Source organism: Miniopterus schreibersii, assembly GCF_964146895.1.
Source record: "Miniopterus schreibersii genome assembly, chromosome: 16".
Lineage (NCBI taxonomy): Eukaryota > Metazoa > Chordata > Mammalia > Chiroptera > Miniopteridae > Miniopterus > Miniopterus schreibersii.
Window position 1 is genome coordinate 3,986,217 of NC_138116.1, and position 26,929 is coordinate 4,013,145.

Genomic DNA, 26,929 nt, shown 5'->3' on the forward strand with positions numbered 1-26,929 from the left:
CTGGGAGGCGTCTGCTGGAGCCTACTGGGGGAAGTTGGTAATGGGAGTGAAGTAATGATACTCCCTGCCGGTTTCCCAGGTGGGAAGAGTCTACAGTCATCCTTTGAGCGGCTTAGGGCTTGAGCTCGGAAGCCACAGCTGCTGGGGCTGGGGGCACGAAGGACAGTGAGGGAGCTGGGAGCTAGAGGAAGCCCCCTGCATCTCTGTGCAGGGATGGGGTGGGGGCTGCTTCTCCTTTCTCTCGGGATCAAGCTTCCTCCAGGGCAGAGGGGGTGGAAGCTGGCGGGTGTGCGCCGGAAGCAGGGCGGCTTGGGCGGCGGGGCCTGCATGGAGCTGACCGGGCGCTGGGCACTGCGCTGGCAGCACTTCCCACAGGGTCCCGTTCTATCTTCACACTGCTCCATGAGGGGGTCCTGCCTTTGCTGCTGCCACACAAGGGACCTGGCTGGGGCAGACTTGGCCTGTGGGGCATATTTGGAGTGAACACTGTCCCACCCAAGGTAGCGAACAAAGGGAGGAGGTGCAGTGGGAGTGGCTGCAGGTGTGTGCTCAGGAGCCTGTGGCTGACCTAGAGCAGCCACCTGGGGTGAGCAGCCGGATGACAATCGGAAACCATCCCCTGCACAAATGAATTCAGGGGCACTTGCAGTCTAGGTCTCCCAAATGGACCAGCCTGGTCTGGGAGCAAAAGAAATGCATCAACCCTGGCACCTATCCTACGTGTCTCCTGACATTTTCCCAGACAAGTGGCTATTCAAAAGGCCACCCAACCCTCTCAGTCCCGCTGTGGCAGGGCGGGGGGCGTCTGGGGCTAATGCCTGGAGGACGGTGCAGAGAAAGCCAGGAGGAACCAGCCTCCAGGCTGCTCAGCTTGCCTTGAGCTCCAGGGGGCCTGCTCGGCAGGCTCCAGCAGTCCTCCCGCCTCATTTCAACAGATGGCAGAACAAATTACTAATTAAGCACAAGAAAGTTTCCGGCTCAGCACATCTATGATTTTCTGGTCCCTTCGGTGCTCATTTTCCCCTTTTGTCTTTCTAGAACCCAGGCCAGCTTATTACCACCCTGAGAGCGCTCCCCTCAGCTGTGGGATGGCCTGGGCCCTAGGATGGGAGAGGGAGGAGGCGGGGTGGGCTGGAGGGTCACAAGGACATGGCTGCACAGTTGCTTTGAAAAGGCAGCATGGAAAGGGAGTTCGCTGCAGACCGACAACTTGGTGCAGACTTGAGGGGACAAACAGGGCCTGGGTGCTCACGGCCTTTAGAGGGGTTCTAGAAACATCACCGGGGGTGAGCTTGGGCCAGAGGAGAGACCTCCTCCGAAGGCCTGCAAACGTCCAGTGGGTGGACCTCAGTCCCTCCCACAGCGGGACGGCCTAGTCTGGGGTGCTTGGTGTTCCCAGCTCCCTCCCGATGCAGCCCTGCTGTCTCCCACCAGATCCACAAGGAAAAATGCCCAGGTGGCTGCAGTGCCCCCGGCTAGGGACTGTACCCTACACTGGGCAACATTCTAGAGTCTATTCGACTGAATGAATTTCTCTCACTTGACAGGGCTTTGTGTCATGGAGGTTTACTTTCCAAGCCCCGAGGTCTGAGTGTGTACGGGAGGAAAATGACTGCGCCATCACCCACAGAGCCCTCTGGAGGACAGGCTGGCAGAGAGGCGACTGCTCTCTGCCTGCCATCTGATTATCTCAGATCAAAGGGAGAAAAGAGGCAAGTGACTTGCAGAGACAGCGATGTCCAGACAATGTCATCACCCAAACAGGAGTGTGGATGCCCTTCACGAGTTGGTCTCTACCTCTAGCCCTCCTGCAGCCAAACACCTCTCAAGGCCACTGCTGCCTGGCTGTGCCGCACTGTGGGGGGCTGCCTCGGAGGGTGCTGGGGCCTCAGGGGAGACCCAGAGGATTCCCACTGCATCCCTGAGGCCAATGGGCAGCCACCTTGCTGCTCTGTGGGAAGGGCTCTGGTTGGGAGAAAGAGACGCAGAATGGGGTTACCAGGGGCTGGGTGCCCAGTGCCATGGCAAAGAGCAGCTGAGTGTCTAAAGCAGGAGTGGGGAACCTTTTTTCTGCCAAGGGCCATTTGGATATTTGTATCATTCGAGGGCCATACAAAATTATCAACTTAAAAATTAGCTATGAAAAAAGGTCCTAGATCTATTGAATTTCCAGTCCTGTCTGTGGTTGCCTTGGAGGCCAGACCAGACCAAGTGGGGCAGCCTGGGGTCCTGCCAGCCTCCTCCGCACCCTCTCACAATCTTTCCCTTTTAATGAATGTTCTGCTCACCAGATGCAGGGGACTTCGTCACACTGAACAGGCACCGGGGTGCCACAGAAGACATTAACTGCCATTATCTGGGCGGCCAACCGCTCGTGGGTTGACATGGGAATCTATCACGCCGGCTAAAGCATGGGTGTCCCCTCCACCACTTCCCATCCTGCTCCTGCCCGCCTCACCCCAGAGGGAGAGGGACCGGGAACCTGAGTTTAACTAGCCCCTTCCCACGGCTAGTGCAGCAGGTCAAGGACAGGCAATCCCGAGCAGGGGCCAGATTTTTAGGACTTTGGGACCTGGTTGCTGGGACAACAGATTAAGCCAGGGAGATGAGGAGGGAGGTTTTCCTCCAAATACTGCTTTACTGTGAAAACTTCTGAAGGTCACTAGGGCTTTCAAATACTTCCTATAAGCAGCTTATAAGGGGAAGGGTGGACGGCCACTGGTTCTGATCCATGCTGATCCTGGACTTTTGGACACAATCCCTCCTGGCACCCAAGGAGGTTCCATTCCAACATCGTGCCCCTGGAGCTAGCGAGATCCTCATATTCTAAGCAAGTAAGTTCTCATTTTCTCCCAAGTGATCGTGTTAATTTAATCCAGGGCTTTGGAGCTTATGAATGAAATTTGAAAACAGCATCCTGTAGGTGAGAATAGGCTCAGACCCACTGAATGGGGTAGACAAGGAATCTTGCCCCATCCAGGTACCCAACAGGTGTCCTCCTGTTCCCTCCTCTTGCTGGATGACGGACAGGCTCATCAAGTGACAGAGGCCCCAAAGCTCACGCTCTAGACCATTCGGCCCTGCTCTCATTTCCTTGCAAGGATGGACCAAGAGTAGGAAGAAGTTATAGGCTGGAGGGTCTGGCTCAAGCCAGGGCAGAACTTCCCAGCACTGACAGATGCCCCCTCAGAGTGGCGGGACCCCTCAGAGCAGCACCGGAACCTTCCCCGGATGTGAGCTCTAGTCCACACACCCCTGCAGGGGTGGGGCTGGCCAAGTCCCTTCCAACCAAAGATGCCAGGGCTCTTGTGGGGCGGTGGCTCCCTATGCTGGAGTCTTGTAATCCTGAGTGGGGGGACCAGGGGACTGGAGGTGCCAGAACTGCTGGAAATCATTTGGATCAGAAGCTGTCTGAGTTTGTCACGATCTAGCTCTGAGAGATGGCTCCAATGAGGAGCAACGAGCACCCGAATCCTGATGAGGGCAGATGCCTGGGAAAGGACCTGGGGAAGGGAGTCCAGAAGGGGGGCCCCCCACCAGAATAGCAACAGCATTTTCTTTTAGATCAAAACAAATGTGTGATGGATCCCAGAACACACGCTAGCTGAGGGGGCGGTGGGCGGTGGGGAGCCCACAACCTCCTATCCTGGGTCCACCCTCCAGGTGGCTGGCAGGATGGGGTGATGGAATGAATAAGCTCCTACCACACACCTGATTTAAGGGGAGAGACACCCCTTTCCCCCTGGGAAAGTGGTACTACTTCTCCATGGGAGTCAGTCAGTTAGAGGGCACTGTGGTCAAGGTGTCTTTTCACGCCCTGGTAGCTGGGGATGCGATGGAGGTGCCATGGCCCACTGGTTTTATGGCACAGCTCTCATGCCCTGCAGGGAGCAGAACCCTGACCCAGGCCTCCAGGTGCCCAGCCGCCAGGCTCTGGCGTGTGAAAAGGCTGGTCCCAGAATCAGCTGTCCCAGGCCTTGCTCCAGCTCTGCCCACATGTGACCTTGATGTGACTTAACTTTTTAGGTACTAAATTTCCCCACCAGTAAAAAGGCAGGGAGAGCACCCACCTCCTCGTTACCCCGGGGAGCTCAGAGAAACCCTCACCACATTCTGGCTATGGCTGTGAGCCTGTGAGCTGGCCTGGCTGTCTCAGGGAGGGTTAAGGAAGGGACAAGGGGAGAAAGAGCAGAGGCTCGAGATGTTTCAGACTCACCGATCCATCTCATCAGCGAGGTCAGGATCTGCAGGTACTTGGTCTTCTGGACGTCAAAGAAGGTGAAGGGTCCCAGGAGGAGAGTGAAGACAGCCTAGGTGACAAAAACAGGAGTGAGAGGGGCACAGAGGCCGGGAGCACAGGGTATGAAGTGTGCGTGGGGAGCACACACCGTTCACGCAGCCTCTGCCCAGGGCCAGGGCTGGTCCTAACCCAGGTGTGCACTGGGACTGGCAGAGGCTCTCTAGGGTCAGACAGTGCCAGCGTGTTTCCAGTGTCCTGTGTGCACAGGAGCCCACAGCCGCTCCTCTGCCCTTCCTCACACTCACTGTCCTGAGGCTCCTGGAAAGGTGTCCAGGCAATTCCCAAACGATATCCTGGGGACACTGCCTGCTCACGGCTCTTCAGCAAACACCGACTAAGGATTCACAGCACTGAGCTGGGCACGAGCAGGGATTAGGTGTGAGACGGCAGGCAGATGAGGGTCCGAAGAAGCACCAGGCACTTACTGGGAAGAAAGGACCGGGGAGGAGGGAACACAGGGGTCCTGACGGCGCAGTGGAGGGGACACCATTCTGAAGGGTTGGGAGGAAAGGATCAATCAGGATGTCCTTGATCAGCAATGTCTGTAACTTACAGAGAAGGGCACGGACACAGGGAGAACCAGAGCCAGTGGCTTCCAGGCAGCTCCCTCAGAGAAGTAGCCCAGCCCAAGACGAGCAGGGGCCGCACCCAAGGAAAGTCTGGGAGTGGGGGGGAGTCCGGCCCAAGGAGGGGGGCGCTGCAGGCACCTGGGTTCTCCTTCTTTTTGGAGAACAGGGTAGAGTGAATATTTACTTTAAAAAAAAAAAAAAATTCAAAGCCTGTCTTAAAAAACTGGTCTGTGGGAAATCTGAATCCTCTTTGCAAAAGAAAATGGGGTAGACGTGGCACAGTAGAGGCCGGGGCTGGGAAGAGGGGGGAGGTTGGGATTTCCATGCCAAATTGGGTGCGCAGGGAGCAGAGGAATTAAAAGCCGCTGGTTGGCGTTACGATGATGGCACCATTTCCAATCTGCCACTCGGAAGCTGCACAGGCATCAGACCTTATTAACATTTACACTGTGCCATTTTATCACGTTAATGCTAATGACACTCGCCAGAGATGGCGCAGAAGGCTCCAAAACATGAATGTGGGGAGTGGGGCCCACCCTGGGGAGCCAGCCCCGGGCCTGTGATCTGGATGAATATATCACGGCTGCCTGGGCTGGCAGCCAGTCCCCCAGCTGGTGGCCCTGTGACAGGCAGGCAGGCGGGAGCCCCAGAGGAGAGGGGCTGGGCTGCCCCTCCCCCACCCTCATCGCAGGGCCAGCAGGATGTGGAGGGAGCTGTGACCTCTTATCCAAGTCCATTATCACTGTGAGACCGAATGACAGGAAAGACTAAAGTACCGGCTTATGGAGAAGGCTCTAATTAGCTGGGGTCACAAGGCCTGGCCGGGCTGGGAGACTTCTGGAAAGAGCTTTCTGCTGGGGGCCTAGACCCAGATCTGCTCTGTTCAGGAGACGGGGGAGGGGGGGCAGCCCACAGCGGCAGAGGAAGGTCTCCATCACGCCAGGAGTGACTGGGGAGGCAGAGGAAAGAGACTGTCTGGACAGCCCTCAGCGGTCCCCTCAGGCCCAGGGAGAGGGGCTGGGGACCCAGGAAGGGGCAGAGTCACCGCCCCCTCTCTGCCAGGCAAATCATTTAGGAAAATTACTGCTTCAGAGAGAATTTCCACTGACACATTTCCCTTCTGAGGGATGGGAGAGGGAGATGGCACATGGAAGGCCACATGTGAAGCCACCGGACTCCTGCTGTGCCCAAGGGCCAGGTGTTTCACCTCTGACCTGTGATGCCTCCCACTGGAAACGGGCACTCAGCTGCGGGTGCTGGGAATTTCCTGGGGGGTGACTTACACGGGAGGTCAGCTCCCGTCTGATGGCTCACCACTGGTCCTTAGAAAGTTTTGCTATGAAAACGGGGAGAGCAGAGCCAGCCCCAAGGCAGGCAGGAGATTCCGCCTCCGCAGGCTACACAGGCCCTTCCCTTCGGTCCTTTCTCAGGTGCCGACTCCATCTCATCCCCCTCCCTGGCCGATGTTTATCGAGATCCTATCTCCCAGGAGGCCCATTTCATAAACTCTGTTGGATGGGATCCAGCCCGCTAGAGCATCCTCTCCTTAAAGAGACCAAGTGTATGGACACATCTCGAGGAGAGTGAGAGCTGCACGTGAGGTGCCAGCGCAGTGATGGGGACCAGGGTTGAGAGGCACTCAAATGAGGGCCCGCCCCTGCCTGGCACTCTCCTGTCTGGTTCTAGGGATGGCAGGTCTATCCTCAGAGTGGGGACAGGTGTGAAGGGCTCTTTTGGAAGCCTTGTTTGCTCAACAGCTGTGACATCCATGGCTGGACAGCAGCTGGGATATGGTTTTGTTTTTTTTCTTTTAACGCTCAGGACCACAGACTGACCATGCTACTCGGGAGGGTGCAGGGCCACTTAGAGGAACCTCACAGACCGCCTGCTGCACAGCAGTCCCTGCAGGCGCCCGCTGGTTCACGCATCGGAGCACGCCCAGGCCGAGACACATGCCACAGGCTGGGGCGAATGCACGGAACAGGTGTCCCCTGCAAATTAGCTAGAGCCAGACTCGGCAACCACAGGGCGGGCATCCGGGCTGGGGAAGGACAGGGGATTCAAAGCAGCAGCCTGGGCTGCCATGCTGTGGGGTCTCTGGGAAGAAAGTGGGTGCAGGAGATGAAACGGCCACAGTGTCCCAATGGGCTAGCGCGGAGAGAGCATCGCCCCTCTGTTTTCCCTTCCCTTTTTCAAAAAGAAGAAATAAAAAGCCAAGAGACTGCCTGCCTATCCTCGTGGGTCTTCCTGTCTAGTCTACGTGACATTATAAATTAGCTGGCTCCTGAGCAATCATCTTCCAACCCCCAAATGCCATTGATCAGTTCAAACCCAGTCTCTGTTCAAGGACTCTCCTAACCCGACTCATTTCAGGACGCGGGGACACCAACTGCTGCAGCCAGACGCGTTTCTTAAAAAAAGAAAAAAGAGAGAACAATTCTCTGGGTTCTGATGAAATCTTCAAAACTGGTCACGGGGAATAAAGCCCGAGATAGGCCTGGGGGTGCGAATGGGGCTGCTGGGGCTGCTCTCTGCTGTGTCCCGTGTAGTTAGCACACCACCCACCTCCAGCTGCTCTGGCTCTAAACTTCCAACCACCTCAACTGCTTCCTCACTCTCTGTGCCGGTGCAGAGTAGCTAGCCTGCTGGCTTAGACCACGGGAATGTGTTTCTTGCAGTCCTGGATGGGAAACGGGGAGCACAGAGCAAGGGTTCCTAACCTGGGGTGGGGCTGGGGTGGGAACGCAGGATTTACAGAGGATGTAATATCTAAAGAGTAATCAGGCAGGCAAAGGGCTGGGGGGAGCTGAGGACTGTCCCCTGGGGACTCTGTCCCCCTTCCTTTGTCCCTGTTCTCTCCCTCCTGGGCCCAGAGCCAGCTGGTGCTGGTGTCGTCTCTCCACACTTAGCCCAGTCCATGCCTGCTCTTCTTGTTAACTCTCTCAAGGACTTGTCATTTCAGACAGGACAAAGTCCAGTGGCCCCACGATCTGGTTCCAGCCACCTTTCTCAACCTTGTTTCTGAAGACACCACCCCTCAGGACCGACAGTCCCTCAGCCCTGGGCTGGGTACACCCCGGACATGCTCAGCACCTCCTGCCCCTGGGCCTTTGCTCAGCAAGCTCGCCACTCATTTCTGCTGGACAAAGTCCTGCTGTCCATCGAGTCCTACTCAAGAGCCTGCTCCTTCACCCCGTTGTTGTCTCCTGATTCCCCTCTCTGGAATCAACCATGCCCCGCACCCCAGCACCACCGGGCCCCACTGGGGGACTGAGCAGAACTGTGCACATGCCTGGAGGGCAGGGCTGGCAGGGAGGAGCCACATTTTCTAGCCTCGGCCAGAAATGAGACTGAAGGACAGGAGAGTAAAGAGGCCCTAATCTAACTTGCAGTCCTTTGCCCACCGGACGCAGGAAGGACACCCACTGCTCAGAGTCAAGACTGGAGAGATGCTGGACACGACAGTGGCTCTGCTGAGACCCTGAAGCACAGGTGCTCAGGATCCCACAAGCCCCTGGAGTCTGGGACTGAAGCCTCATCTCTAACTCGAGCCACCGCTCCCCCCTTGCAGCCGGCCACCAGCCACAGAATGGGAGGGCCACACGCTGTGCTACTTAGGAGAATGGATCTTTAAGCCAGGAGCTCTCAGCTCAGGCCTGCTGAGCCGAGCTGTGTCTGCCACCTGCCTCCCTCCGTCTTCCTGAGTGTTAACCCTGCAGCCCACCGCACCCGGGAGAGGCTCCCACGCAGCCCAGTGTTGTTTCACACACAGTGAGCCCAGGACCGGCCGCTCTGTCTGCTTAACTTCACAGAATGGAGTGAGTCAACATCAGCACGAAGGCAGAGCAGCCCGGCGCCTCCCTCCCTGTCCCCATATTTCTCTGCAAGTTTTGCTGGTCAGAGAAACAAATGGAAATTTAAATTTGGAGCTAATCCCAGAGGCCACACACTCTGGACCCCGCCTTCTGCCCGAGGATCCGTCGCGTCAGCCTCGGCCTTGTCTCCCCAGCTGCAGCTCCTGCTGCCTAGCCCCCTGCCCAGGGTTGCAGGCCCCTCACTCGCAGTCCATCTCGCTCTCCTCAAAGAGGGGAGGAAGAGACAGAGGGCACACTGTTCTGGGACGAGAGGGGAGACAGAAGAGAATGACGTGCTAAAGTAACGGCCACCACAGGACGAATGTCCTAAGAATCTCTGTGCAGCTCCATGGGACAAAGGCTGATAGCCAATTACCTTCTGCAAAACATAACTGAGAGAATACGCTAGAAGACAGGTCAGCTGACTGTTGATTCAGCCAGGGGGGTGGGAGGGAGTCCTCCTGCCCTGTCCCGAGCTAGGAGCCAAAGGCAGCATCCTTGGGGACGAAAGCCCCATGGCCGGGAAGCCAGCAGTGGCCAGTAAGGCACAAAGGCAATGCTTCCGTGGCATCCCTCAAACCGAGGGCGGGGGCCTCGCTCCACGGCCAGGTCTCGGAGTCCCTGCTTATTTATTTAATTCTCTGTAAAAATAAGGGCTTTGGGGCTTGTTTGCGGCTCCCAGTGTCGTGAGATGGAGCTTTCAGGAGCCAAGAATTCAGGCTTCAGCTTTCTCTTTGTCCCACCTGTCAGTTCCTGGAGTTTCAACATAAAAGGCCAGCAGGTTCGCCTCGCGCCTTCTCGCCCTGCCTGGGGAACTCGGATTTCTCTGCTAACGGGGTGACAGAGCAACAGGTCTGGGAAGGTGGCATGGCGATGCACGCCTGACGGACCCTAAACACAGGCCCTGCAGGCCAACTGCCGCAGGCGGGGGCTCGGGGGCCAGTCCGGGTGCAGAGGGCAGCAATGCCCACCGCACAGCTGAGCTCTCTGGACTGACCCCGCAGGTTACTCTCAGTGGTGAAGGAAACAGACGCCCAGACTGCAGGACTGTCGCTGTCCTTGTCTGTCCTTGTGGGAAGCTGAGGGTTAAGGGTTAATTGGGGTTAATGGCAACTCAGCAGGAACTCATCCCTAGGTGGGAACTGAACTTTCCACCGTCCTTGAAGTGCAGGGAAGAAACTCAAGGATTCTATTTTTATTTCTCAAGTGGCCCTGAACACTTTGGTTTGGGAGTTTCTATTTTCCCAACTTGAGTGACATCTGGGGCTCCATACAAAAAAAGGAGGGGAGTACTGAGGCAGCAAGGACACTGGGGGGACCACAGGCTACAGGGCCCCGTGTACAGGGTGGGGGTCGTGTCCTGAGCTTGCCTGGCTGACTGTGAGGCCCCAGGGCATAGTGAACTCCTCACAGCACATTGTATGTGTGCAGAGGCGGTGGGTAAACACCAGCCCTGGTCCCTGACCCAGCAGCATCATGTGAGCACACCCATCTGTCTCCCAGTGTCCCGGGTGGGGGAGGGCGAAAGGACGGAAGCCACGCGAGGACCTCCAGCCAGAGAATGTCAACGCCGTTACGACTGGACTCCGCTGTCTCCACCCGTGTTCTGTAACGGTCCAAATGGTCTTTAGGGGGTTCAGGTTCTTGCCGACCGAGCTACTGTGAGAACAAGGACAGGGTCTGGGTCTGAAGGCTCATGGGCAGCACGTGCCATGCCCAGGGCGCCATCACGACAGCTGACCTGCTGAAAGCCGGGGAGGGGACACATCCCGCTACCCAGAGAAGGTCGTCTGGGCTCGCTGAAGCGTCGTCGGTGCTTTCACAGGCACTCTGACAGTGAGCTTTCACACCCCCACAGGGCAGGAGAGGGGCACTGACCCTCCGAAGGCCCCGCCCAGGGCTGGGTGACCCTGGGATGTGAGGTGCTATGGTGGGAGGGGGCTTCTGCCCAGAAGACACCAACCTGACCGCGATGGAGATGCTGCCAATCTCTCAGCTGCCTGCCCCTCAGGTATCGCTTACCTGGTGGAGAGTGAGCGATGACCAGACCAGGCTGGGGCGCCTCTCTGAGTGCCCTCACCCACTCTGAGCCATGACTCGTGTCTGCCCACCACCTTCGGGCACGCACTGCTGAGAGCACGTTATTGTGGCGTCTGGTCCCTGAATCCCACCTCCTCCCTCCCAAGCCCTCACCTAGAAGGTACCTGGGAGATGCTTCCTGAACAGACTGAATGACTGAAAGAGTCAGGTGATGCCGAAAGATAGAAACGGAGAGTGAAGGCCTAGATATTTTTAAAAGTGTGGACATCCTGAGCACAGAAGTTACTCTGTAAATCCAACTATTATCTCATGACATCCTTCAGCAGAAAACCAAGTCTGCTCGTGTCAAACAAGACAGCCCCATTCGGAGGGAGTGGGTGCGGAGACGTGTAATGTCATCCCACTGGCTCTCATGAAAAGGCGAGCCTGCTCGCTAGAAGGCAGTCTCCGGGAGAGGAGACACAGAGTCCCCCAGGAGAGGAGATGCTGAGTCCCTGGGAGAGGAGGTGCTGAGCCCCGAGCAAAGGCAATAATGAGCCGAAAGGTCTAGATTCCCGCAGTGAGTTCTAAAGCAGCCCCCGAGCTACAGAACAGAGGAAGAAACCAAACCCAGAACGCAAGCTGGCCCCAGGAGCCCGATTAACTGAGACGCGGGCGAAACCCGGAGGCAGCTTCTCAGCACAGATGCAGACGGGCCAGTGAGGTGACACCTCAGCGACCTCTGTGAAAACACCGTGAAAATGTTCCCGGGGAGCCTGGGAGGACGGCTGGGGAGAAACCACGGAAGGGAGGCTGCTCTCCTGCACCTGACGCTGCCCCCAAGGACCTGGTGGGCCAGGGCTCCCACCCCGCACACACAGACCGCTCCGCTTGTGGCTGGGGCGACAGCGAGAGGTGGACAGAGACGGGCAGCCCCTGAGTGGCAGCCGCGGTGCAGGTGGCGGGGATGAGAGCCCCTGGGCTGCCTGCCCAGCTCCGCAGCGAGGGAGCGCAGGCCGGCCAGGCCCCGGGAGCATCGCTCACCCGCTCTCGCGTTCGGACCTCAGCTCTGGGCTCGCCCTGACTGACAGGCCACCTCTGACTGTTTGACAGTTGGGAGCATCCCTAGGTCCCTTCCTCAAAACCTCTGCCTCTTTTTTTTCAAGGCGACTGGAAACAGAGCAGACCTTGGAAAGAACCCAAATAACTTCGTCTTCTGAGCCCCTTCTCTAGACACCCCCTGCCCTAGTTAGAGGAAAGAGAAAGTCTTAGTTAGGGACCTGAGGTTCGTAACCTATCTTTATGGGTCTTGCTCTGGGAGGCAAAAAAAATGAGCATGTCTCCTCCTAACCCACAGACGGTGATAAAGAAAGGTCAGGAAACTCATCAGGAGCTTCTATCACAGAGCCGCGTGATTTTTTACTGAGTGCTGGCTGCTGAACTCAGGTTTATAGGTGGTGGGACAAGGGGCTGCCTGGGAGGGAGTAAAAAGCCACCACTCACTGGGGGGCTCCCTCAGTCCAGAGGTGGGGGGCCTGGCCCCGCGCCAGCAGAAGACGGCTCTCGTGCTGGCGGAGGGAGCCCGTGTCTTTCCAGGATGCAGGCTGCTGTGGCTCCCAGGCAGCCACCCAGACCGTCACATCACACTCCCTTCCTGGCCCCCACCTTTGGAACCAGGACAGGTCTCAGACACCTGGACTAGGTATCATCCCCATACCATCTCGAAGCCCCCAGCCGGGAGATGGTGGGGGGTCACGTTCTGCAGGAATGCTGTTGGCGCGGAGGGCGAGCTCTGCCTCCAAACAGGCCTCTCTTATCCCCAGAGCCTTCGCCTGCTTCCTGACACCCCCAGGAGATTGGTCCACCACGCAGACGCAGCTGGGGCTCTGCCCCGGGGGCAGGGAAGAGGCTCAGAGAATGGGCATGAGAACCAACGCTGCTGAGCACCCACTGTGTGCCCAGGCGCATGGCATCTTCTACCTGAGATCTCTTCTCAATCCAGACACCCTATCAATTGATTACTGTCTCCATTTTGGAAAACCAAGGTTGAGGGGGAGTAACTTAGCCAGCATCTCGTAACTGCTAAGATGCAACTGAGATAAGAACTCGGGTTTCTGTAGCCAGGCCCCGTCCCTCTACCCCCCCACCCCCCGTCCACGCCCCTCGGGGGCTGGGCCGGTCCAATGGCGTCAGCCTGGCACCGCCGCTGTCCCCCTGGCCCTCTTATTGGACAAGATTGCATGTCTGTGTTGTCTATTTTTCAGCTGAAAGGCCAGATGGTACCCGATGGTGGGCAGAGTTCCAAGGATCTGATGCCAAAGCTGCAACCTTTGTGGATTGGGGGAAAAAGATAAATATTGTGGAAAACCCACACAGTCACTCACTTAATGATTATCAGCCACCAGGGTTTATAAAGGACGGCCTGGCTCCTCACAGTGAGAGAGAGAAATGGAGGCCACATGTCCAGGGGCAAAGACTGAGGCTTGATCTTGGGACAGAGGGGTGTGTATGTTTGTGGTTGTGGGAAATGGGGTGAAACAGGCAGGGGCTCTGCCTGGAGAAATAGACTTGACTTTGGAGCTGGCACCTGTTCTAATACTCACTGCTCACATTTTAGGCACCAGAGAGATGGCAGAGAGAGAGAGAGAGAGACAGACAGACAGACAGACAGACAGACGAGTGGTGAGCCCTCCCCTACCTCCTGGCACACGAACAGCTTCTGACTGCTCCTCTCTACCTCCTGCCCCCAAAGGCAGGGCGTCCCTAAGCCCCTGCTGAGGGGCAGCTTCTTTCCTGCAGTGAGGGGCAGAAGATGACCTGGGCCTCTAGGAAAGGAGAGGCTGCTGGACATGGAGTTTTTCTGGCTGGAGTGGTGAGCCCTGGCTGTGAGCAGGTCCGAGGGCTGACCGAGGAACTTGCCCACAGACCCAGGGGTGGTAAGGCCACCCGAGGGTGGTCTCATCCATTCAGACATTCCCGGAGCAAGTCCCTGTGTGAGGCCCCATGCTGGCTCGACCCAAAGGTGGATAAGGCAGAGCCCTGCCCCGGGAGCTCACAGTGGGGCGGAGCAGCTGACTACTATACAAGTCCCATGAGCGCCACAGCAGGGGGGAGGGAGGGGGGAGTGTGGCTGCAGGTGTTTCAGGGGAGGGGAGAGGAGTGTGGCTGCAGGTGTCTCAGGGGAGGGGAGAGGAGTGTGGCTGCGGGTGTGGGGGGGAGCATCTGAGCTCAGGACGATGCAAGGGAAAGGCAAGCTGTGAAAGAGCCCAGTGTCTTCGGAGGACAGTGGCCATCGAAGGTGGGGCAGTGGTGGGAGAGAAGGTTCCAGAAGGAGACTGGAGCAGACGACGGCCACATGAATTTAGACACTGCCTTATAGAGAGGAGTTTCTGAAGGGTTTTAAACAGGGAAATAAATGACAGTCAGATTTACTGGAGTCAGTAGGGCTGAAAGAATGAAATACCAGAAACAGAAGAGGCTCATGACCTTGGGGCAATCCTCACGCTGGGAGGGGCCAGCAAGGATGCCAGGGAGCAGGGCTGAGACAGCAGTGCCTCTCTGTGGACATGCACAGTGGGCACCAGGTCCCAGGGTTCTCCTGTGTGCCCTGGGTGGGATTTCTCTCTGTTCTGACAGGAGGCAGTTTGAAAGGGACTTCAGTCCTTTGAACTACAGGTCTGGGAGGTGGGGAGAGAGCACGCCTGTCCATCCGGCTGGGCTTCTATGAGGAGTGAACAGGCCGTACAGGTCCCTGCAGTGAGCCCCACGGGACCTGAGTGAGGAAGGTGCACGAATCCAGGGCAGGCTGCAATACACCCTCTACGGCAAAGGGAAACAGGTCTTGTAGGGGAGGCAGCGCTTTCCTCAAGGGTGGGGAGTTTGAAAGCTCAGAGAGAGCAGCCACCTTGCTTTGCTTGCCTTGGGCTGAGCAAGGAGAAGTGCAAAGATGAAAACCTCTCCGGGCTCCGAGGCTTGGTTTACTGGCTCTCACATTTAGCCACTGAAATCTCAGCATGGGGAATCAAACTAGCCGTGTCCTGGTCTATTTATGCAGAATGCCAGCCAAGGGAGAGCATGGGTACATGGATTACTTCCCCAGGGCTGTTCCGGGAGAGCGGGCCTGGGAGGAGGTGGGTGGCTGCCTTGCACACAGAGAAGCTGGAGGTATTCATCTTGCCTGTTCATACGACCCAGGGGTGGGGAGCTGCAGTTGGGGCAGGACTGGGTCTGCTGGTCCTTATAGGTCCTTAGAACAAGAGAACTTGAGAACAGGTAGGTTGGGGAGTGCTCTGTACACCATGGACTATCTCATGAATGAGGGGGGTGGGGAACCTCTGGGCCATCAATCCTGCCCCTCAGTCCCCTTGGAAAAAAGCACTCACCTCCCCCCTGTCCCCCAACCACCTGACTGTCAGAAATTTAGTTGCTCAGATACTCTCCGTGATGAGTGGTGTGTGCCCCATGGACCTCAAAGCCTGCAGGGCTGTCTGTCTGCATCTCTAGTTAGATCTGTAGGAATCTGATTGCTTTTGGTGCCCTGCCTGGGGCTGTGAGGAGGCAGAGCCATCGCCCTCTGTCACCTCAACTGCCTGGTGTTTGTGCGCCACTCGAGGAGAGGTGCCAGGTGATCACTGCAGATGCTCTCCACTCCTTCCCTTCCTCACTCAGCTCTACCACTTGTCTCTATGCAGGTAGAGCGGGGTGGCGGTGGGGGTGCTCTGAGTTGGAGCTGGGGGCAGGGAAGGAAGCAAGTCAGGTGCCCAGAACACGGGAGCCCTGCAGAGAGGAGCCACACAGGCCCAGCTGGCTCCACCCCTTTCCCCCACTGACGTGCAACCTCGAAATAGACCGAAACAGAGCGGGATTGGAACAGGCCTCTTTGCTGGCACTGAGTAACCTTGGAGGTAGGGGAGGAAGGGAGATAGCACGCCAGGCTGGCTGATTAACGAGCTGTGTCGAATTGGGTATAGGAAATCACACTAACAATCCTCAGCTTCCTCCCTAGTAGATGGTTGGAGTGAGGCTCCTCTATGGGACTGGAATACTGTGGGCTCCAAGAGGAAGCCCAGAGCACCATCCATAGGGACCCAGGAGGGACCTGTTGGCCCCAGGTAACAAAGCAGCTACTGGCAAAGGGATGCTGCTAGAGCCCCTTTTCTCTTGGGGACACTCAGAACCTGAAAGTGGTCTGATCGGAGCAGGAGTGACGCTGTTTTGTCTTCACCAAGCACCTGAAGCATCGACTCCAGTGTGTTACTAATAACTCCAGGCTGGAGACCTGAGGACACCTGGCCACTGTCTGTCCTGGGCAGGGGCAAGGCCCAGGAGGTCTCTGGCCGCTGCCTTCATAGATCCAGCTCGGGCAGCTGTTCTCTAAGGGAAACCAGAGCAAGCAAGACCATTTATGCCTGCTCGGGGACAGTTCACAGAATCCTCCTCAGAACTGGTCGAAAAAGCAGATTCCTAGCCTTGGAGTCTGCTACATTAGGCCTGGGGTTAGTCCCAGGAATTTCTGTTTTTAACAAGTACCTGAAGGTGTTCTCATGCCAGCTGGTCCTGGAACCAAACTTTGAGACAGCGGAGGCTCCTATTTCTGACCAGGGGGAAGGGAAAGAGCTGGGCAGTGCTCCTGAAGGCTGGCTACCTGTCTCTCAGGTGGACAACCACTTCCCTGCATTGGTGAGAAGGAAGGGGCTAGAACTGTTTGGATTCCCAGACTGTATGTGTGTGTGTGTGTGTCTTCTAGCCTGGTCAGCACACAACACCTGGCCCAGCAGTGTCTTCCCTGATCTTGCCAGGGTTTCCTGAAAACGTCTTAATCGTGCCTACAGGAGGTTCTTCCCATACTCAATATGCCCGCCGCGCTCTGTGCTGCTGGACTCACACTCGCCACACAGCATCTGCTTGGCAGCACCCCCTGCAGCACCGCCCTCTGCACTGAAGGCTTATTAAAATGGACCTTGGTCTACACCCAGCTAATCCACACGACATCCAGAGCTCATGCTAATTAATCAGCAATCAGTTATTAATACACACCCTAATTTCTCATCTCCGCCTCACGCCCATCATGCTCGTGCCCCGGGCCCCTTTCTGCCAGCCTCTGTAAGCCCTCTGGGGTTCTCCGGCGGCGCTGTCCCCTCAGGGCCGGCCCGCAGTCTGGAGAACGTACGCCCAGACACTTTATTCTCTGCATGGTCTGCAAGGCAGCGTGCTGGTTGGGAAGCCAGCACCACTGAGGGGCACGGTTATTACTTTAGAATTAGTGCTTTATTTAATTAAACAATTATTGCCAAGGCCCTGGGGCGCCATTCAGAAAGACACCAGGTTCTTACAGTAGACTCCCTATAATGAGAACAAGCGGCGTTCAGGGAACGGCACAGCCCCACGGGCTGCTGCAGGGAGTCAAGGACCCTGCTCTCATGGAATCCAAGCCTCAGAGACACGGAGCCAGAGGAGGAAAGGGGTTTGGCACAGCTCTCATTCTGGTTAGCACAGAACATCAAGGACATTCCAGGTGACTTAGAGCTACAGGGAGGCCGCTGGATTCTTTAGACTACAGTTTTTTCCTGCACTTTGGGGGAAATAAAGCAAAAAAAAAAAAAAAAAAAAAAAAGGAGGGGGCAGGGGATGTGAGATCAACAAGCAGGACATCTCCTTACAGAGTACAAAGTCATTTTTAGCTCCTGGCCCAGAAATGGCAGGTTTGGAGGCAGAGGGGCCGTGGAGCGTGGAGATGGCCTGGGCTGCAGCACTGTGGGAGTCTGCCTGGAGCAGCTTCTTGAGGGGAAAAGACTGAACACACACGGGTCAACAACCAGGAGCACCAGGCTTGCACCCCGATCGGGCCACTCCTAGGTAAGGAAGCGCAAGCCCCCAGCTCCAGGTCTGCTGGGATCAGTGTGGTGTGATAAAAACGGTCCTGAAAAAGCACAGTGCAGAAGGTCCCCAGCAGGGATGAACGCTCCCCATGGAGACCTATTTGGAAGCTTCCCAACCAAATTGGCCTGTGCACGAGCGTGGCCACAGGGAGGTACTTAAGCTCCACGGAACTGTCCCAGCCCTGGGCGTGTGTGTCCCCGGATGTACCTTTCTGGTGGGCTGCTCGAGATGCCTGTTTCTACCTGAACTGGACTCAGATTTCTGCACCTCTGCACGTGAACGTGTGGATACCTCCCCTACACAAGAGTTGGGCTTCTAAAGGTCCAATTTATAAAGGCTTCATTTTCACAGATTAACATTTTAAACACACTAGGGGAACCAAGTACTTAAGAGAAACCTGTGGTGAGTCCTTCTGTGAAGTAACGAATCATTTTGTAACCAATAATCACCCCCCTAGTTTGTTTTATGCGTTTGGATTTTCATATAATGGGGTTTATTAAGAGGCGGTGAGTATGCTCGGGGCGGTGGCAAGGTTGTGGCACACGAGGTAATTTCCCATCTTGATGTCCTCCTCTGGGTGCACTTGGGGATCAGACAAGTCAAACTGACATCTTCCCACATGCGCAGGAGTACAACTGGCTTGCTCCGGGCGAGTGGTATTTGCAAGATGTACTGAACTCGTTACGTTCCAGACAATGGAGATGGGCAGAGTCGGGATATTCTAACAGGGGCAGAGAGACACTTAAACGGCCACTGTGAGGACAGGGTCTGGCAGTTCACGGAGCTAGAACCATGGTCCCTTGACCCAGCAGGACCCCGGCTAACGCTAACGGGCAGCTTCTGAGGCCTGGGGGAGGGGTGGGGGACTGTATAGCAGAAACCACTCCCATGGGCTTGTGATCCAGGTTCCTATAACCCGGTGTCTTCACTGGGAGCATGAGAAGGGGGCTCAGGGGGTCAAGCATCGTCCTCTAAGCTGGTGTAGAAGTATTACATTAAGAACAAACCTCTCATGAGCTGGAGGAAGCTGGGGCCAAACACCCAAGGCGCTTGGGTGGGAGGTGGGGCTGGACGGTGGTTACTGGGGCTCAGGGAGCTGCGACCCAGGTCTCCTTGGAAAGGTGAGGCTGGTCCAGGCAATACTGGGTGTCAGCTGGGCAGACACTGGGGATGGACTGGAGGCTGTGCCCAGATAGCAGCAGCAGTGGGGGTGACGAGATAGTTGGGGCTCACAAGGTCCCTTGGCAAGAGTTCTCTAGACAAACCACAGCACTGGAGTGAGTGACAGAGTAATCTGAATTTCATTTAGAAAGGGCTGGGACTGGGGATGGAAAGCACACCAAACCACAAAAAACCATTCCCGGGATGAGACAGACAGCTCCACAGGAAGAAAAAAAAAGAAAGAAAAACACAGGCCTGTCCTTGATTATCGATTTTCTTGAAAAAGAAAGAGACCAGCTGATCCTGTAACGTCAGGCACTTCAATCTGAGCGCTGGGCGCCATTTAAGTTAGAGTTCACTCAACGTCAGAGGCCCGCTCCTGTCTGGGCAGTGGGCACACACATTTTGGGGTGTGGGGCAGAAATTTATTCTTCCTTGGGACCCAGGATCATGAATTAAAGCGGAGGTTCAGCACATGGTGGGGGGCTATACTCTGGGACAGGGGTCCTCCCAGAGGCTCACGCCCACACACGGAGCTGGAGGAGCTGGTGCAGACACTGCAGACACCGCAGGGTGACGCTCCGGGAGCTGGCCCGCGCGTGCCTGGGCCAGGAGAGCTGCTCGCTCACCACACCTGCAGGGGCCGCCCAGTGTCACCAGCATCTTCCCACGGGCAAGTGAGAAGCAAGACCACAGCGGCCTTTCTGGAGCCTCTATAACCGAATGAGGAAGAGCTGACAAGAAGCACGCTGTGGAAGGAGGAACTAAAAGGGAAAGAAAAATCTGGGCTTCCCTAGTAGTCCTGGCAGGTTCCCAAACAGTCACCATCCTCTGAAGGAGGTGCCCGGATGCCCCAGACCCTGTAAGCAACACCCTCCCAGCCCCAGGCAACCAGGAATCTCCTCTTGGCTTGTTTCACATGGGGAGCGAGGGAGGGGGGGTTGCCAGCCAGAGAAGGGCCCGTTTATTGAGCTTAGGATCCTGCTCTGTCTAGGCAGAGTCCCCCTGTCAGACCCTTCCAGGGACGGCTCACTGTCCTGCCAGGTCTGCTAGCCCTCGGGGGGAGGGGGGGCACCCTTCCTGGCCCACTGTGCTTCATTCCATCCCAGGTTCCTGACTCTGCATAAACACGGGGCAGCATTCACACGGTATCCTACTGGGGTTGTGCTCTGGGGGCATGTGGTGGTGCCCCTGGAGGTGTGCAGTCGTGTCCCTGAGAGTCCCCAACTCCTGTGAAGTCACTGCCATTGCTGAAACCTGCTCCACACAAACTTTCCCCCCCTCACTGGTCCTGGAGGCCTCCAGGTCACCTCCTACCCCGGAATTGGTAAGAATAAATATTCAAGTGATGGCAGCAGTGACCCACTTATTAGCAGATGTCACAGCCCCAGGGCACAGCAGCCGATGCTGAAAGAACAGAGAGGGAGGCCGTGGCAGGGGAGGGAAATGTCCTTGGGAAGACGCCTTCAATTCCAGCGCTACTTGAGTAGAAGGGAGAAGCTGCTTCACTATCTAGGAGCCAAGCGAGGGGCAGCAGGAAAGACAGAGAATTAATCAGGCAGGTGAGCTGGATGTGCAGACACGGATCACTGCACAGACACCCTCCTCTGGCAGAGGCACCCAACCCTCCGCAATCATCAAGGGCCAAGGGCTGAGAAACAGCACAACCCGCCGCCTCCAACCGGGCCTGGCAGCAGGGCTGCCCTGCTGCCCGAGCAAGTCTGCGTCACCAGGGCCAGAGGGTATGGCTGAGAGGCCAGAGAGCTGGGCTGCTGTCTCTGTCTCTGCTCTGTGACCCTGGGGGAAGTCATGGACTCCAAGCCTCAGTTTTCTCTGCTGTAAAATGGGATGATGTCATGGACCAAATCAGAAATGAGAAGGTAGCTGGTAACGTGCTACGCCAATGCAAGACAAACCACAGCGGGAAGGGCAGGTCACAGCGTGGCACACCACTGCCCGGGGTGCACTACTCCCTTCTCCACCCCCGAAAGGATGTGTTCCTCTCAAATGGCACTGCTTTACGGAAAAAACAGTCCATTTTAAAAACGGGACTGCACACTGTTTTAAGTGTTGCAAGTGGACAGCAGCAAGTGTTGCTCTACAACCTGGAATCAGAGAACACACCTCCTGGCAGAGAAAAAGCCAGGACTCTCAGGGAAGGCCCAGGAGGACCCTCCCAATGTTAGCTTGAGTCAGTTCTCAGACCATCTACTCTAGGAAGAGAGAGAGTCCAGCAGGCAGAACTCCCCCTGAGGACCCCAACACACACCCTGCTTCTCTAGGGCCATTTCCAGAGGGAGTCTGGGGAGAACCCCTCTGTCCGGCAGAAGGTGGCATGTCACCTACTGGACACCTGCAGGCTGCATCTCTCTCCCTGGTTGCCCATGCTCTGCAGGTGGATCTCATAGCTCCTGTGTTCTAAGCAGGATGGCAAGCCAGGATGACCTTGTCCTGTTCCAAGGCAGCCCACGAGGCCCCCTCTCCCCGCTCAATACCGCATTTGCGGCCGAGTCTCCAGCCAGGATGAGCTCCGTTCTGCCATCTGCGTTCCCGGCTCTGCTCGGCTGGGACCTTCTGGGCCGCTGGTGACCCGGCAGCACCTGTCCACCTATGAGCAGCGGATGCCGCTCCTGTGGACAGCCAGGAGCCTTCAGCACTTGGGGAGTCCCACTGTACCCCCAGGGCTTCCCTCTGACACTCCTCAAGCGGAGGCAGTGATGGGGCCCAGGCCCTGGGAAGGGACGTGAATGACAGGTTAGGAAGCACTGTGGGTAAGAGGAAGTCAAACAGAAACACTGGGCTGTGCCCCTGACTCTAGGGGACTGAGATGCATGTCCAGCTTCCCAGGCACTGGGGACAGTCCGAGTCTGGACCAGACTGATTTACATACAATCCTGTCACTTCACTAGTGGTCCCTGGCCCCTGCTCACTGTATAGGAAGGAATGAAATGCTAGATTCTGGCTTGGTTTCCTACCAAACCTGAGAGGCTCTACAGAATGAATCCTAAGATAGCCCAGCCCGGAGGCAAGGCTACAGGTTTGAAAGGGTTGGGGCATCCGACAGTTTCCTAGTTGATCCTTCTAAGGAGCAGAAGGGGTGGCTGGTGGGGTCCTGGGAATTTGGGGCCTGCTGGAAGCAGGTCCTGATGTCAATTCTCATGGGTCTTCATAGCAGGGTCCCTGTCACTGCTGGCTCCAGCTGCGGCCACTTGCTGGGACACCCTAAAGAGCACACGTGGCTCGCAGGACTGCCACCCCACAGCACCCTGTGATGTGGCCACTCGGAGGAAGGAGAGGGAGAAACTGACTCATATCAGCTGCACTGCAACCACAGGATGTGGGTGAAGGTCGCAGGGTGCCGGAGGGGAGGAGGAATTTTCTACTTGTTAAGGTCAAGGGCTTGGAGAGGGAACTGGGAGCTGCTGAGAGAGAAAGCTCCCTTCCTGTATGTGGTCCTGATGTGGTGCACAGGCCAGGCTTGGATCAAGTTAATATCCTCAATATTCTTATTCTGTGTGTGCATAGCGGCAGACTCTGAAATTTAAACCACAAAATGAAAGCCTGTACCTTTATCCCCCAGAACATACTGTCCCGGAATAGCAATGAGGAGGTGGCCATTAGGAGGCCCTTTCAAACATGCAGGCCCAGACGGGTGCACTGTCTACCCTAGACGACTGTGCCTGGGGTCAGGAGGGTGCTAAGATCTGCTCGCTGCCTTGCCCGGCATTGTGGTGACGTCTGTCTGGCAGCAAAATCAGAAAAAGCTGGTGGAGAGAGAAAGGAGCCTCTAGAAGGGAAGGACAGTCTTCTGAATGTGAAATCGGGGGGGGGGCAAGGGGAAAGGACAGCCCAGTCCCCTGTGATCTGAAGAAGCCACTTGGGAAGATGCCATCATCACGGGCAGCAGAGAGCCCAGGACCCAGGAAGGAAAGCCATACCTGCCAACCCCCTCTCCACTTGCTTAGCCCCTCTGACCTCACGGAAACGGATGAAGAGCACCCAGTATTTAGGGGCGAGAGACACTTCTGCAGAAGCCAGGGACCCTGGGAGCCACAGGCAAAGTTGTAAAGTAACTTTGGGGACAAAGGCAAGGCCCACATATGTTGAATTTCTCCAAACCAGGCAAAAGAACACGTTAGAACTGCAAACCTTCCGAGCAAACCAAAGCCCCCTGGCAGTGGGCTGGTGGTGGGGAGGGAGGTGGCAACAACCCAGAGAGAACAGGCTCTGTTTCTACTTGCCCTCCCCTTCCTGCTTCCGTAGCCTTTGTAGGCCTGGTGGCAATTAGCTTTATGAGCTATAAGTACAATATCTGGGAGGCGAAGGCAGTAATTAATGCCAGTCTGCTCTCCTGAAGGTTCCTTCTGTCCGGTCAGAGTTATTGAGATTCAGGGAGTGAGGCTTCCGTCATGTGCAAGGTTTACAGGAATAAGTAAAGGAACAATTTAATAAGACAGTACTAATGCTTCTAAATAATTTACCCGGCCAAAGGCAAAAGCCAATATTCCCAGTGCTCCGGATGCATTTCTTTTGCCACGGGAGGGGGAATGTGCCAGAGAGGGTCTGCATAAGCACCAGCAGCTACCCCGGGAAAGACCCACCGGGGGGGCGCTGCATGGTGCCTCTGCCCTGGATCTGCTCAGAGTCTGAGCTACCCCCTCGGACCCCATCTTCCAGCTCCTGCCTGTGCCGGTTACAGACCCAGATGGGCTGCTACACATACTGATGATTTTGCTAATTTTATCAATCATGGTCTGCTGAAATGCTAAGAGGCTAACAGGCCTGGGCTTTCCTGGCTGTCCTGCCCAGTTACTCTGCCCACCCCCAAGGCAGGGAAGGGGGCCAGGAGATCAATTCGATACCAAATTGATATCGGGCCTGCAGAGGGGGGAGCTCAGACGCAATTCTATGAAAATATCAATTCCTAGCCAGAGCTGAATGTGTGAGAGAAGAAACACAGACCACCCGACGGGTCCAGAACTGCAGAGAGGAAAACATCTCTCATGGTTGGGTCACAGGGTTCCTTCTGTAGGTCTACGGAGTGGGGCTGGGAAGGCAAGACAACCACTCAGCAGCCCTGGGGGTTAACAAATTCAGACCCAAATGACACCGCTGGCAGGGCCCTCGGAAACCTTTGCCAGGATAGGCATAATTAAGTTAAGAGGCCAACTCCCTGAACCGCTCAGCTCTCTCCCGGCCCTGCCACCCTCCTCCAAATCAGCTAAGTGGCCACGTGTCAAACTGTGTGTCACCTCGCACACCTGAAATTGTGTCAGTCTGAGGAGGACCAAGGGGAAGCAGAATATTAATAGATTGTGCAAAGGGGAAAGAGAAACATTTCTGAGTCCCGCCCGCAAAGCAGGCAGAGATAAATAACTGTCTGGTTTTGTATCTCATTACTTCTTCCCGCCGCCCCCGCCCAGGGCACAAAGCAATCAAGTAGCCTGGAGATTCATCATCTTCCCTAGTCGGTGGGGAACAGGGAAGACAGGGAGTGAGCTGGGCGCATCCCTCCCTAGCTGGAGAGCCGGTCTACAGTTGGGGGTGCCTGAGGAAGGCTCAGTCCTGCCTGCCCGCTGGGAAACCTGGCGTCTATCCTGAAGCTGCCGGGCTGGCCAGGAGTGAGGTCAAAACACGGCGTGTCTCCAAAACATCAGCCCTGGCGTTCTGACAGAGCTTTGCTAAGACTGCCCCTCAAATCCTGAGCTAGGTTTGTAAGTTCACTCTGGAGCTGGCGATCTGAAAGCCAACTCCAGGCCACATATGACGGAGGCCTGGTGGCCAGGACACTCTGGGGCCAGAGTCTTGGTGACATGATCCATTTTCTGCACAGGACCAAGGCCCCAGTAATTAGCTGGAGTGTGGTGCCACATAGACCCTTCTCTGGCAAGGGTCTGCCAGAGACTAGAGGCAGTTCACACACCCCAGGCCGGGTGGGGCCTCGGAGCAGAGGCCAGGCCACTCACCAAGTAGATGCGATAGGCGTCCACGCGGCGCAGGGGCCCCCAGCACAGGTCTGTGTCGTTGTACTTGGTGTCAGCCTCCACACCACAGGAGTCATTGCCAGTGGCGCTGCTGATAAAGAGAACAGTGGCTCAGAGGGGTCTCCCTGCTTGGCTGCAAGCACACAGAATGTAACGTTATTATTAGCAACCACCGAGCCCCCACACCCCCACAGCTGCTTTCGGCCCAACCATCTGACTTTCCATGAACCGCGTATTCCTGTCTTCTAAGGGGCCCCTGGGGGGACTCCCAGTCACCTTCCCAATGGGGCGGGGCAGGGGACATCGGTGTGGGGGGGGTCTCTGGAGGACAGAACGCACAGCTGGTCGGGGCCGTGCTGAGGGATTCGCTTGGTGTTGTGTGTTTCTACCCTGAAAACCCCGCCCTGACCGCCTGAGGAAGCCCCTGTGGCTGCATGCGGGTGGGGGGCGAGGGGGGCACCTACCAGGACACCTGCATGAGGGAGAAGGGCACGGCGGCAGCGTAGATGGCCAGGTCCCCGTACAGGTAAACGATGATGCAGAAATAGAACAAGTTGACCCCCACTGAAAGGAGCAAAGTCACCGGTCAGGGAGCCATGGGGAGGCGCCTGTAGTCTTCGAGAGCTCAGTTTCCACCCCTCCCATTCTTCAGTTCTCCAGGCTGCTACTGTCCCCAACAGGAATGAGAAAATGACCCACATCCTCTTTCTTGTTCTGGCTACACTGTAATGCTGGCAGGAGACACACCTGCTCATGACTTTCACCCGGGAGGGGCTAAGTGAGGCTCAGAGAGCTTTCAAATCCATACAGGTGCCAGGTGAGTGTGAGGCATGGGCTGGCTGAGGAGGGGCCAGAAGCACCTTTAGGCTCGTGCTAGGGTGCCTGGGGAAGGGGGGGACAGAGAAGGGGAGAGGAAAAGGGGGAGAAGGAGAAGAGATGTGTGAGTCAGGGGCTGGGCCAGGGCCCCCTTCACAGCTAAACACAGGCTCTAAGACAAAAGGCCGCTCCTGAGAGCAAAGAGAAGGTAACAGGAGAAGGCCCAGCCTCTGAAGCTGAAAATCAAGAGGGTAAAAGCTCTTGATTTCCAAAGACCAATCGCCAAACCCCGTGGGGCAGGGGTGGCCTGGGTGCTGGGAGAGGGTGCATTAGGAGCGGTGTTCCAGGCAGGCTCACTTGCCTTCTTACGAAGCATCTGCAAGGGAGGATGCTGGCTTTGGCAGGGGCACCTGGGAGCTCTCTCTGTAGAGGGCCTTGGCCCCTCTCCTGACAGGAGGGGCCTGGATTAGGAGCTGCGAGGGTAGGCTCAGGTCCTGATTCCACTGGTCTCACTTCCCGACCCACCAGACCACCTCCAATCCTGCTCAGTGAGGACTCCACCTGTGCTAAGTGCCCGATGGGACTCCAGCTATAAAGACTCTGAAAAAGGTCTGGGCCCAGCAGCCTCAGGGTCACAGCCCCAACAGCCAGTCTCAAACGCCCGTTCAGATTGATGGCTCATTTAGATGTTACTCTTAAGCTGCAGGCTTTGCTGGAAACAGAAATAAAAATGAAGTGACAGCTCCCTTCTACTGCTGGTAGCTTGGAAAAGCCTCCAGGGCCCCCAGGGGGAAGCCGGGACATGTTTCTCCTGGGCTATGTGAGGTTGGCTTTGCTCCTAGGAGTCTGGGGGGAAAAGACCAGGAAAAAACAGTTCTTGAAAGAACCCAGGAGGGCCTCAGACAGCCTCACTGTCCAAACTCAGCGGTCCCTGGGGCATGCCTGCCACTCACACCCGGGCTCCAAGCACAGACTGTGCCCCAGCTTGTCTTTCTGCTCTGACACCGATGCTCTCTGCAGGGAGGACAGTCCCTCCCCACTCCCAACCTGTCCTCCCCCTGCCCACGGGATCCGGGTCAGCTCTGTTTATAAACTGCCACTGGCCCTCCCTGATCAATAAATTTCATTACTAGTCACAAAATGGGAAGATCAATGAATTTCCTGAGAGGACAGCAATGACGAGGCCTGGCATTTCTAATTACAAGAAATGAGTCTGTACTCCAAGGAGGAGTGGCAGCTCTTCTAAAGGGAAAGGTGACAATCTGTAAATTAGAGCAGAGCAGTGGTTTTCAACTGGGGGCAATTTTGTCCTGCAATCCCTACTGGGGACATCTGACAATGTCTAAG

The 26,929-nt window shown here is 56.4% G+C and overlaps 1 protein-coding gene across 2 annotated transcripts in view; it reads right to left on the reverse strand.

The window, feature by feature from the left end:
* Positions 1-26,929, reverse strand: part of TMEM104 (transmembrane protein 104) — a 45,318-nt gene that overhangs the window by 6,268 nt on the left and 12,121 nt on the right. The window contains exons 7-9 of one of the 2 annotated variants that reach the window (XM_081161279.1): positions 25,231-25,330; positions 24,749-24,857; positions 4,217-4,310 (exon numbers count right to left, since the gene is read on the reverse strand). In XM_081161279.1, the coding sequence (XP_081017405.1) occupies positions 4,217-4,310; positions 24,749-24,857; positions 25,231-25,330 (303 nt within the window). The remainder of the gene's footprint in view (positions 1-4,216; positions 4,311-24,748; positions 24,858-25,230; positions 25,331-26,929) is intronic. The other variant, XM_081161280.1, reaches the window with a different exon arrangement.